General features: G+C 40.3%; 1 protein-coding gene across 1 annotated transcript; it reads left to right on the top strand.

The window, feature by feature from the left end:
• The first annotated feature begins 4,229 nt into the window (after nt 1-4,229).
• RBM34 (RNA binding motif protein 34) lies at nt 4,230-13,658 on the top strand. The gene is made up of 11 exons (XM_083606086.1): nt 4,230-4,631; nt 6,244-6,415; nt 7,986-8,125; nt 8,987-9,206; nt 9,582-9,641; nt 10,277-10,320; nt 11,136-11,219; nt 11,404-11,467; nt 11,560-11,602; nt 12,023-12,141; nt 13,317-13,658. The coding sequence occupies exons 1-11, from the start codon at nt 4,591-4,593 to the stop codon at nt 13,599-13,601; spliced, it is 1,272 nt and encodes a 423-aa protein (XP_083462212.1). The 5' UTR covers nt 4,230-4,590; the 3' UTR covers nt 13,602-13,658.

Genomic DNA, 13,658 nt, shown 5'->3' with positions numbered 1-13,658 from the left:
GACTCACCAGGCTCTTACTGCCCCCACCCCCGAACAGGCACTGGCAGCAATCCTGTGTAGGTGCCACTCTGTTCTCATTCTGCTTGGGTGGCAGCAGATTAGAATCCTCAAAATGCATTGCCTAATGTGAACTTAATCATATTATCCGGTAGCCTAAAATGGTATCCACTCAAATGGGGATCTCGGGGGAAGGGGAGAAATGAAGCGACTAGAGGGGAAGAAAGGAAAGCTAGGAGGAAGAGGAAGAGGAGATAAAGCAGAGCAACAGGGGTAGGGGGATGGAGCAATCGGAGGGTGGCACAATGATCAGAAAAGAGGAGCAACAAGACACCCACCCACAGGTAGAAATGGAATCCCATAATATAGAGTCACTTGAACTTGTACAGTTTTTAGATGGGATGTGCCCTGCCATCAAATCACATCTCCATGGACTGAAACATAAAAATTGCAGACCACCACTTTCAGCACCACTATTATCAAAAACATATGAGAAACAAGTCTTGATCAATCCTCATGATTTTTACACCATCCAATCATATTACTCTGTTTCCATATGTGTTCTGTGATTTAATGGTGGTGACGTTGGCATCCTATGTAATGCTCATAAAGATCTACAAAGATCCACATTTCTGTGCCATAGTAGCACTAGCATGTACTGGATATGTGATTTTACAGTTCAGTATAAGTTTTAATTTGATGGTCAATTGGGGGGACACCTCTTGTAAAAGACATGACAACTGAAGATAATCAATTTTTAATCTACTTTATCCAACTTTTGCCTAGACTTCACAAAAAAACGCTGTGTCTCCTCTGTCTGTGAGGGCATGGGATCAGTCACCCACAGTTGACTAGCTGAGCAACAAAGCCACTTCTCCCTCTTGCTCTCTTCCTCCTCCCTGCCTGCCCGCCTGCCCACAAAGCAGAGGCAGCCCTGTTGCTCCATTCCTCACTTGGTGGAAGGGGTCCTTCCTCAGAGGGAGGTATTGTGGGTAAGGTCACCCAGTGACTGCCTGTGCTGCCACTACTTAGTCACTATGACTATGTCAAAAGATTGGTTTTTAAACTTCCAAGTTCTGTCAAAAACTTGATTTGTTGTCATCACAGCAAAGCAACATCAGGGGGTATCTCTCGTTTCCACCAGCTCCCCTACCACATCACAGCCTGGGCCTTCAGGTCCCCCAGTTCCCATGGGTGGCTTTTCTGGAGCTGCGGCAGGAAGGAGGAAGCAGAAATGCCCTATTCTGTGAAAAGTTAAATTGAGGATCAAGCACTCAAATTTCCCCCCAAATAATAGTATTTTATTGAAAATGAGTCCTTAAAATTCAGCCTAACTTCACAGGAGATTTCAAGTCTTAAGCCTATTACTGCAGACCTGGCTATATATCACTCCTTATACTAAGAAGTTTACATCAAGTGGATGGTGCTCTTGCATCTTGCACTGGCCTAATTACAGCCCATGGCATAAGAGATAAACCACCGCCACCCCAATGCTTTTGTAGCTTAATAACAGTTTAACCCAGTGGTTTCTATTATGCTACAATTAAAGACAAGAGCCAGCTTGAGGGTGATGTGCTGGAGCTACTGGCAATCCTTGCAGACTCTACCTGAGTGAGTTCCAAATATTTGTTTCTTTGCAACACAAGGAATCAGGAGCAGCCTGTTTTTACCTAAGTGTCCTCTCCAGCTTCCAGCTTTAATGCTGCAGCTAAGTCCCTATTATGACCAGAGCTTAGATTGCTTTCCTCACTGGTGGTGGGAGGTGTGCTACCTATTACAAGATTCAAAAACATGAATGGGAAAATCTGTGCTTTCCTCTTAAACAACAAAACTTATTTAATCCTACCACCACAAGTGTATATGTACCGTACTTTGTAGAGTATATGACTTACTAGCATCAGAAACTGAATTTATTTTGGTGGGAGTAAAATGTATCTGATTTATGTGTGGGTAATTAACAAAAGCTACCAGCATGAGTTTGACCAAACTGCGGGAGGCAGTGGAAGACAGGAGTGCCTGGCGTGCTCTGGTCCATGGGGTCACGAAGAGTCGGACACGACTAAACAACAACAATTAACAAAAGTATCAGCTGGGCGCCTAGATTCAAAATGTGATGCTTTGCATGTCTGCTTACAGTTCTTGGCTACTCTGCCTATCCCTCTTGCAATGAACAAATCATACACTGTTAAGTTTAAAAGCTTTACTTAACTATAGCCAAAGGTCTGGTTCATGCATTATTCTGTGCAGCAGAAAGTAGAACACTGGTAGATTACTCTTGGATGCAAAATACCGCATATACTGTAGTCTGAACTACATACTCTCAAGTTCAGACACATCCATCTATGGCAAGAAGAGATTGATGAAAGGAACAGAAGCAGCTTCACTCCCTAATGGAGAAGAGGGGGCGTGGCCTAGCTCAGTCTGGGAACAGAACTCTCTGGTCTTAATCCCTTCATGCACTAATTAGCACTCCTGCATAGCTGTTTGACCACTTGCTTACCTTAAATAACTTTCTTAAGTTACTTCTTACCTTCACCTTTAAGCACCTCACCATGCTCACAGCCACACAGAGAGTTTTTGCTTATTTATTCAAATAATGTAAGGACCCCTGGACATTTAAGTGATTACCTATGAGATCGCCTTACCCACACATGCCCACTTGACTGTTTCAGTTGGTGGAATTGGCACTGCTACAGGTGACAGATAATACGTGTCTCTCTTTGGTGCCTGCTAAAAACATTTTTTTAGACAAGTCTACTCAGATGCTTAGAAAGTTGAGGTTACTTTAATGTTCTGTATGTTGTAAAGTAGGGTTGTGATTTTTTCTCAATTTTATTGTATTGTCCTTTTGTAAACCACTTCAAGGGTTTTTTGTTTTTGTTTTACAATCAAGCAATGTATAAATTTTATGAAATAACTAACCAGATGTAACAGCGTCCTTTAAAAATCCAGCCTGAGCAAGGAAGTTGTGGCAAGACCAAGATGGGCTGGGCCAGCTGGGTGGGGGTTGGAGTGCTTCCACTTTCGCAGGACAAGAGCTGACACAGTCTTCTGTTGACTTTTAACCATCGGATTTGTACTGTTCTGAAAGTCAAACAGGGACTGTGCCAGCGCACAGCTAAAGAAACTTTATTTGCATCATGGACTGCAGGGGACGTGCGAACAAGAGAAAACCTCCAACCCAGAGATCAGGAGACTCTGCTTATCCCTGAGATTTTTCCTCCCGTTTATGTCCAGAGGACGCAAGTGTGGTACTGCTTTGAATTAAACTACGGAGGTAAAAGCAGACGAAATAAAAGTAACATGGGCGGAGCTTATTAGTGCTGGAGGTTGCCGGTCAGAAGCATGCAGTAGACACAAGAAATTATGAAGAAAACCATCTTATTAATTGGATAGAGAATTTCCGGGTTTACCCTGGAAACCGTATGTTTGTCTATCCATTGGGATTTTGTGACTGGATAACAGTGCCTCTATACAGAAACAGCGGCAAGTAGTGACATAGGTGGCAGCTCCTTCTAATTCGTATACTGTATTAAATTGTCCTGCTAGTGTCAGAACCAATGCAGTTCTTCATTGCACCCATCTTGCACTTTAGGACTGACGAAACCGTGGCTGGGGAAAAGTGGCTTACAATAGCCCTGCAAGGCAGTCCAATCTTAGTATTATAATAATAATTTATTATTTATACCCCACCTCTCCCAACAGATCATTAAAAACACGATAAAAGATCAAACATTAAAAATAGTACAGGTTAGAGCCTGGTTCGGATTTCCCGTCAAAGCTCCCTCCTCCAAACACGCCTCAAGTTGCAGCAAAGGCCAACCTCCTGAAATTACACCTTCCCGACCCAAATCCAACACCCAAAGTTACATGCTCGTGCCCCATTGGTTCCCGTACAGACTCGCCGTTCTTTTCGCAGTTCAATCCAATGCAAGTTTACTCGAAAGCTAGTCCCAGGCTGTTCCAATTGTGGGGAAACCTGTGGCCCCCCAGATCCTGTTGAACTGCAACTCCCATCAGCCCCCAGTGCACATGGCCAATGACCAGGAGTGATGGGACTTGTAGTTCAGCGACATCGGCAGACCCCATTGTTCCTTGCTTGGGAGCACAGCTGTCAACTTTTCCCTTTTCTTGCGAGGTATCCTATTCGGAATAAGGGAATTTCCCTTAAAAAAGGGAAAAGTTGACAGCTATGCTTGGGAGTCACAAGCGGGGGAGAGCGCTGTTGTGCTCCTGCTCTGCTTGCGGGCTTCCCAGAGTGAGACGAACAGGGCGCCGGGCCTGTTTTGCTTTAATTCGGCAACATAGTACTGTTTCCTTATGTTCTTACAACACACACACACACACACACACACTTAAATGAGGTCCTCCTGAGGTTTTGAACTGCATCTCCTATCCCCGCCCCCCCTCAAACTGGCTGGGCTGACGGAAGTCTAGAACAGCTGGAGGGCACCACGTTATGGGGAGGCTGAAGTAAAATGGCGTAAAAGAACCGGAAGTTTACGTCCGAGTGTTCCTCTGAGCTTCACGCGGCGCTGCGGGGGCGGAAGCGGCTCGAGCGGCGGCGATAGTGGGAGCGTGTCGAAGGCGAAGATGAAGCAGTCCAAGGCGGCCAAGCTCCGCCCCGTTACCGGGTGAGGAACGCGGCCCGCGCTGTGCCCTCTCTCCCCTCCGCCCCGCGGCTCCCATCCCCCCCCACCTCGGGTGCTAGAGGAGTCCTGGGCGCCCGCCGTCGCGGTCCCTTCTGATCCCCTCCTGCAGCTGCGTTTGCCTGCCGACCCTCCAGACCCCGCCTGCGAGACTTCTGCGCAAGCTTCTAATTGTGTGTGGCAGGGAATTTAAATTGTGGAATTGTGTTACAGCAAGCCTGCAGCTTATGAGGGGGTTACATTCCTGGGGATTGTGCCTAAAGCTAAAATCGTGTATAATCATAAACCCATTGGGTTCAGTGAAAGGTGCGATTGCCAAAATAATTTTCCCTGGATCCCCACCACATTTTTTATTTTTTAGAAATCTTTTTGACGTGTGTAAAACTGAATGCGCACAAGTTAAATGTGCATAAGTTGTGCACTTACTGTACTTCATTTCTGTCTTGTTTTGATTTTTCTGATTTCTATAAATTACCTAAATATAGTTAAATGAAGGAATTTGCCATACTTACTCAGGTTACTGTGTAGTTTAGGAGGCTTTTAGCACTTTAAGCTAGAGGAAGTAAAATGCTAAGGCTACACATTAATCTGAGTATGTATGGCAGACATATTGCAAGTGGTTTGACTTGCTATTTTTTAAATAACAAAACTGTAAAAAGTTATTTTGTTATGTGATGTGACAAAGCGTTAAGTTCAAGGGGTACCAGACTTGGTACACGAGGGAAGATTTATGCACTTCTGTAGCCTTTCACTCTTCGCAAATATTTTTCTAACATTTATTTATTTCATTTATTAGATTTATATACCACCCTTCATCATAAGATATCAGGGCAGTTCAGAGAATAAAATAAATAATAAAAACAAGTAACTAAGTAAAACAAAGCAGCAAAACAATACCCCCCTTCCCACAGACATCTGCAGGACCTGCCTGCACCTGCAGATGAGCTGCAGTGGTGCATGAATCTTTCCTAATATACCAAGACTGGTACCCCTTAAATTTAATATTTGTCACATCACACAGCAAAATAACTTAATAAAATTTTGTTTTAAAAATAATTTTGAGACAAACCACTTGCAGTATTTTTGGAAAGACAGTATAATTGCTCCTTCTCTCACATGCATACCTGAAATTGATTTCTGGCAATGTAAAAGTAATCATACAAGAATCAGAGCTGTCTCCTGTTTGTTTTTCTCCTCCTACATAGTGCTCATCTCCTGGCAGTCAATGATTTTTGCATTATATTTTCCTTTAATTGGAAAACTGCTGCGGAAATTATCTTGTAAGATTGAAAGGCAAGGTAGAAACATCTAAGCAAAAGTAGGAAAAACTGCAGGCTGTTGCTTGTGAAGTGCCATGTGTTTATTTTTCCAGAAGTCCATGGCCCATTGGCTCAGGAAGCAGACGTATGTGCAGAGACTTCTCCATCTGTATACTTACAGCAAATGAACCACTCATATTGTACTAATTCTTCAAAAGTAATGACATGCACAATCTGCTTGGTTTTTTTGCATGATTATTGGTTTGTTTTACCTGTAGTTTATGCTTTGTAGGACAGTATTAAATGGGATCTGATGACCAACTTTATCTCTTTAATAGCAAAGCATGTGAGAAAGATGCTGCCACTGTATCAAAGGAAGATTATGTTGTGGGTCAAGTGGCCAACAGTCTGTTTCAAAATAAACCCACCGCACGTGTCACAGGTTCCCTGGTCCAGCTCTTCAGTGCTCCTGAGGCTGAAATACAGCCAGTGTATGTTGCTGTGCCAAGAGTAAGCACATTTCTTTACCTATGTAATTCCCAAAATGTGAGTTCAGTTCCCAGTACTGAAGTATGCCAGCATTTGGAATGCTTGACGTCCCCTTAAATAAGACTGCAAACTGTAGATGTTAACTGTTAACAGTTCCATATTTCAACTCCTTAACCAGGCTGTGAGATTGTTGTTTGCATTCATGTTACAGACACTGAAGATGACAGATCATTTTGTTAACATAAGGATGGTCGTAGCACCCTTATTTTTCACACTATGTTCTTGTTTGAAACTGTTGATACCTCCTTTTTGGTGTTGCGGATGGAGGAACAAGCAGCTGATATATTTTAGATTCTCAAAAACAGCAGCTGTGCCATCATGATAGGTCTTGGGTGCCATAAAATATTTTAATGATTGTTCCTTCATTGAAAGCTTATGAAACTTAAAGGTGCTCTTAAAATATATTTGTCAGCTGTCATTGGTAATGCTTCATCTTCTTTCTGACAGAGAAGAATCAACAGAGTGCTTTGCCACCAACAAGTATTATAGACAGAGCCTCTAAGTTACATTGGGCTTCTGAAAGCAGAATTTTATCCAGATGTTCATCCCCCCCCCCAATTACCTCATGAAAATCCCCCACCCACCCAATACAGTCTTGTTGGTTGTGTGATTACCGGTCAAAACAACATAGGATTTTCTTTTAAAAATAAATAAATGTGTTTTTCAGTTTTGGTAGAGGCCTGATTAATACTTCACCAGTGTTGCATGAGAACTGTTTTCACTAAGGCTGGTCCAATGCTGCACAGTTCATGTTTGTAGAAACTGCATTATAAACCCAACTCACCTGCTTCTTGTGGGGCTTCTGTAGTATGGGACTAGCCCATGTAGTATTGACTCTGATTATACAGGTGCAACTTATGAAATGGCCCTTGTGTGAAGTAAAAAACCTTTAAAAGAGAGTCAATAAGCCCTTTACACCTGATTCAGTTTAATTCTAATCATCAGTACCTTTTAAAAATTGCTGTTTAAAAATACCTTTCAACATAACAAAACAAGGTATTATGCTTGAGTGCCCTGAGCAATTATCTCCCATTCTAAAATTGCAAACTATTACAAAAACCATCTCAAAAGTGTGAGATCCTCAAGATTATTTTATACAGTGGTACCTTGGTACTTGAACAGCTTGGCTCCTGAACGCCACAAACCTGGAAGTGAGTGTTCCGGTTTGCGAACGTTTTTTGGAAGCCGAACATCCGCCGTGGCTTCTGATTGAGTGCAGGAAGCTCCTGCAGCCAATCGAAAGCTGCGCCTTGGTTTTCGAACGGTTTTGGGAGTTGAGCCGACTCCCGGAACAGATTAAGTTCCAGAACCAAGGTACCACTGTATCTGAAATCACATGTGAGAAGTTGCTTAAGGTATTTTTTCACATAAAAATTACATGAATAAAGGAGTGGGATGGGGGCATCTTAAAACTTAAGTTGTCCCCAAAGTACAAAGTATATTATCTTATTGCTGTCTGGTGACCTTGTATTTCCCCAACCCCTTGTATGACCACATTCTAACTAATTCTTTAAAATCCCTTTTCTAAAAGGAATGTAAGAAACGGAAGCTTATGGAAGAAGAAACTGCCACAGAAGTTAAGAGTTCGTCTAGTAAAGGAGAGCCTTTAAAAAAAAAGCTAAAAGCTAAAAAGAAGGATATCTCTCGTGCAGAGGAAAGAGTAGCAAGCAGGTAAGTGAAACACTTTAAAACTGATTAAGTTCAGAATAATCTATTAAAGGCAACCACGTGTCCTCACTCCCCCGTGGTCTGACTTGATGACCATTAGTAAGTCTTTCCAAATTCAATAGAACTTACTCCCAGATAGGTAGGGTTAGTATTACAGTCTAAGCTGTTTGTTTTAGTTTGCAGCACTTAATATAAACCAAATTTTATCATACTTGTCATTTCTGTTGATTGGTTATCTTCTCTGGGTACTAGGAATGAGACAGAATTTAGAAATATAGATTGATTTAAGGCACATAATAAATTTTGGGTTTTCTCGTTGAGCAGTGTACATTTTATAGAATGGCACTGTTGTAGAAGTAAAGGTACTCTGTCTTTGATTAAAACAATTTGAAGGCCAGCAATGATTAATAGAAAAAACTATGCATGTTCCTTCAGAATTAAACCCAACTGAGTTCAGTTGGACTTACTCTCAGGTAAATATGCACAGAATTTCAGCATAAGCATGTGAAGTATGCACTGGCTCTTAAGAGTATAAATTGTATGCATATCTACTCAGAAGCAAATCCCATTTAGTGCCATTCAGTTCAGTGTGATTTACTCCCTTATAAGCGTGCAAGACTGTAGCTTTCATTTATGTCATGCTTGGCCCCACTAAGGTTTGTTGACTGCTTGTTGCTTGAGTGACAGTAATTGCATGTTTTCAATATAGTTGTTGTCAGTCTCTCTAGCAATGTTGTCTGTTCCCCCAACCCCACCCGCCGCTTCCCCAGACAGTGGTTAAGTAGAGTTAAAATATAGATTTTTTGTGACTATTAAAAAAACACCTGCTAACAAAGTTGTTATACCTTTTCATTGTTTATCAAGGGAATGTGCTTTGGATGAAGCAGATGAAGAGGAGGAGAAAAAAGAAATACAAATTAAACAAAAACTGAAAAATAGACGTTCTAAATTGGTTTCCCAAAAGCTTTCAGATGAAGATGCTGGACTAAAACAAAAGAAAACACAAGTTAACCCGGCTGAGGAAATGCTAAAGAATAAAAGAACAATTTTTGTGGGCAATTTACCTGTTAGTTGTAAGGCACAGGTAAGTTTGTGGACAGAGGAGTTATGGTCCCCAGTATAGCAAGTGTTCAGGAGTTTGTTGTCACATATGGTATCTCCATGCCCCCATTTTTTATCCTTATTGAAGTTTTAGCACCATATATTTTTCTGTGCTTCTTTGACCTAACTGAAGATTATATAATTCAGTTACAGATAAACCAGATTTCCCAGTTCTGTGTTTTCCTACCCCCCCCCCCGTTATTTTTTTTAGAAGATGTTGTACTTCTTGTCCTTAATACCACGAGCCAGATAAAAGTTGTGTAGGGACCATCACACTGTATGAATGAAATATTTGCTGCTTATTATTTTTGCTCACATTTGCTCTGACAAATTACACCGTACGTTTGTTTCAATCTAGATGCTGAAGACGTTTTTCAAAGAATATGGGCAAATTGAATCAGTTCGTTTCCGCTCTTTGGTATGTTTTGGTTGTTGATTTTTATAATATTAGCTGCATGTATCGTCATGGGGAGAGAGTCTCTGGGCAAGAGCAAAATTGTGCTGTATGTGGGGAAAGTAGTGGCTCCTTCCACTTTACCCATGAGCTATTGCCACTTGGTTCTCATACAGCTTCCGTAGCAAAAGGGTTAGTTTTGTGGCTGGCAATTTGTCACAGTAGAAAAGATGCTGTTTTTTCCTTGTTACCTACCTACTGCTTGTTCCAGTATTAAAGGGCCACAACAGGCAGCTGCGATGGTGCTGCCATTTGGAACTGGAAGAAGTAAAGCTGGAGAAGCAAAGGAGGTGAGGGGGGATATGGCAGGATAGGAGCAGAAAAGCATCTTACCCAGTGTAAACCAGTTATGGCTTGGCTTAGCCAAGGAATAATTTCTAGTTAGCACACATCCTCCCAAGTTCTGTATCTACACTCTTCCAAATAGCGTTGGGCTTTGTAGCTAGCAGGAAGTGCATCAACATGACCTCAGAAACCCATGTCCTTCCTCCAGCAAGAGATTAGGGAAGGATCTAGTGTGGTGTTGAGTTCATAATGTGATATGATAACGGAACAACACCTACCAACTAATGCACTACTTTCCCCCCTTCCTTTTCCAGATTCCAGCTGAGGCTACTGTATCCAAAAAAATGGCAGCCATAAAGTAAGTTATATATTTTTTTAATAAAAATGTGTTTAATTTTTAGAGTGGGGAAACTCTACACATTTTCACTTAATATTTTTTTTTTCTTTTTAGCAGTTAATTTTTGTTAATTGTTGTTATTTTCAAAATAAATACATTCAGTAGGTTTGCTAAAGACCAGGGTTTCTTTCTACTGTTCTGGAACAAATTGGGAACTGATGTTATTCTGCCATTCATTGTGTTGATTGGTATAAATGGTAGAGCAGTGAGTTGTACTTGTGTGGCATAATAAAGCCACATCCAACTTCCTACTTGGAAAAAGTAGAAACTATTTTTCTACCCAATTCCTTACTATTGCTGATTGATTTCAACATCCATTGTGCCAAACTAGTGCATTTTTTAGCCAAATGAAGACTCCTTAAGATGCTTCCTAATGGGGCAGGAAGGGGCCCTCTCTCATTCCAGCAAAATTGTCTTACAATTTTGTACTGATGAAGAAATATCAGGAGAGACTGATCCTGTGTATTCCAGATGAAGAACGTATACAACTAGGCAGTTCCTTAAAATGTTTGCTAAGTGCCATTGAATTCAGTGGAATTTGTGTCTTAGCAAACATGCTGAGGATTGTGCAATATATTCTAAAGCAGGGGTAGAGAACCTTTGGCTCTCCAAATGTTGTTGGACTCAAATTCAAAGGAGGATGGGAGTTGTAGTTCAACAACAACTGGAGGGCCACAGTTTCCCCACCCCTGTTCTAAAGCCATGCATTCAGCTTGCAAACGTACATATGTAAATTGTAATTAAATGTATAGTAAACTTCATTTTTTTTCCTTTAGGCGAATGGTGCATCCTAATATGAAGTACATTAATGCTTATGTCGTTTTCAAGGAGGAATGTGCAGCCAATAACGCCTTAAAATGGTATTTTTAAAAAAGAATACTTGATGCTGGATTTTATAAAGTATTATGACATGCATTTAATTAAATAAATCTTAACAAAAGACATATCCTAAATTGTAAATACCTTTTCTGAAGTAACACACTGTGCAAACTAGGAAGGTAGCTGTTTTTTTCTGATTATTTTTTCCTGTTGTGGCTTTAATAGTAATGGAACAGAATTTACCAGTGGATTCCACATAAGAGTTGACCTTGCTTCAAAATCTGCATGTGTAAGTAATTCAATTGCTATAGGAAGAAACTCCCCGTCCCACCTGCTTCCTTAGACTGTTGATTCAATTCTTCTTGTTCACTTGTTTTACAGCATGATAACAAGAGATCTATTTTTGTGGGAAATCTCCCTTATGGTAAGTGTTAGGTGAAATTTTACACTCTTCTTTTCAAATCTATGTAGAATTCTCTTGCAGAAAAATGACAGTTTCAGAGATCCTTATGAAATACATTCTTTTTGTAGCTTTTGCAGACTATAAAAGATTTAGACTGCATCTAGAAAGCTTTTAATATAAATGTATACTCATTTTTAAAAGCTGCTTTCAGATATATCAATAATAATTTGTTTTGCCACAAACAGTAAGATGATGCACATGATTTCTGTTACAGCTTAACAGAAATATATATACTGTAACAGGTCACATTAAAGTAGTTGTTGCTGGTAGTAAAAAGTCCTACATTTAAATTTTAAATGAAGATATTTTGAATTTTGGGCACATACCTAAAACTTATGTTTTAACACCAGCATACTTTTTTTAAAAAATGTTTGCTTACAGAAATTGATGATGAGACAGTAAGAGACCATTTCTCTGAATGTGGAAATGTAATCAGTGTACGAATTGTGAGAGATCGGAGCACAGGCATTGGCAAAGGTTTTGGTTACGTTCTGTTTGAGGTACGTCAATAGCTATTCAGTGTGATGTCAGAAACTTAACATTGTATTAACACTTAACACTTGCTGTGATTGAAGGGTAGCTGGTTTCATATGCTCAGCTGTTAGCAACAATGTAACATTAAAACTGCTATGGCAGTTACAATGATGCACCTTCTAAAGTGTTGATAGAAATTACTGCCAACTCCACTGAGGGTGACATCATAGCTAGACACCTCTACAACTGAATGGTGCAGCGTTGGGGAGCTGTCATCTGTGACAACTGACTATGCTGACTGGAGATTTTGAGAGTTGGAGTCCAAAGCCCCACAGGTTCCCAATCCCTGGCATAGGGAAGGCACCAGTTATCATGCAGTGACTTCTACAGAATTGAAAAGTTCAAAACAAGCAGTCTCACACAGCATGATTCCCAAGTTTTGCCGAGTATCACCTCTCCGCTCTGAAATATCTATAACTAAATTTGTAGTCAAGCAAATAGAATTGTTCTCATAAGAACTAAAAGCTCAGTCCTCATCATGTCTTATTCAGAAGCAAGTCCTACTGAATTCAATGGTCTTACTTCCAAGTAAGTGGGGTTAAGATTGCAGACGGAGACAACAACGTTCAAATTCTGCTGCTAGCAGATGGTGTCTTTAATCTGTCTTACTTCTAACACCTTCACAGAGTCAGAATTTTTCAACACATTCCCAAGCTGATGTGCCGGGCCATCTATATTTAATTTTTCAGTGACATGTTCATGGGGGGGGGGGGAGGATTAAAGGAAGAAAGTTGAAGTAGGAAACCTTGTTTGCAGCACAGACTTGCTCACAGTTGATGTGTTTGTAAGCAGGAAAATTTGCATCCATTTCATGCTCCAAATAATAGTTTAATCCGAAAGAAGAAAATTGTAGGCAGTTGGATAGTTTCCAGTGGCTATGTTGCTTCTGTTTACTGTGTATTTAGGGTAGACCTGTATTTGCCTAGTTTTAAAGTGGATGTGCTGACATGATTTTTTTAAAAAAAACCAATCCCCCCCTTTTAATTTAGCTGCTTTAAATATTTTTGTTTTATTGTTTATTGATTATGTTGTAAAGTGGTTTTTTATTTTTGTGAATTTTTCTGAAAGGAAAATAAATATTATTTACTAAGATGTAAGATGAACGCCTAATTTTAGATGTTGCCCTTTATTTTCCTCAAAGACTACAGATTCTGTACACCTTGCACTGAAGCTAAACAACTCTGAACTGAAAGGAAGAAAGCTACGAGTGCAACACTGTGTTCAAAAAGAAAAAGCTCCACAGAAGAGTTTAGTCAAGAATGTAAAGAGCCCTGTTGGACTGAAGTATTCAAAGTCTTCTTCACTGAAAAATGCAAAAGGATTATCGAGTAACTCTTTTGCTGGTGAAAAAGCAACCCCAATGACAAAGAGCAAAAAAACCAAGTCAAAACACATAATGAAGAAGAAACCGAGAAAATCCATTTGAAATAGTTATGCTGCAAGTTTTGAATTGTATTTTTAAATAAATTTTATTTCATAATCA

The sequence above is a fragment of the Podarcis filfolensis genome, assembly GCF_964270895.1.
Source record: "Podarcis filfolensis genome assembly, chromosome: 3".
Taxonomy (NCBI): Eukaryota; Metazoa; Chordata; class Lepidosauria; order Squamata; family Lacertidae; genus Podarcis; species Podarcis filfolensis.
The sequence above is the reverse complement of the archived record's forward strand: the minus strand, read 5'-3'. Positions and strand labels throughout refer to the sequence as shown.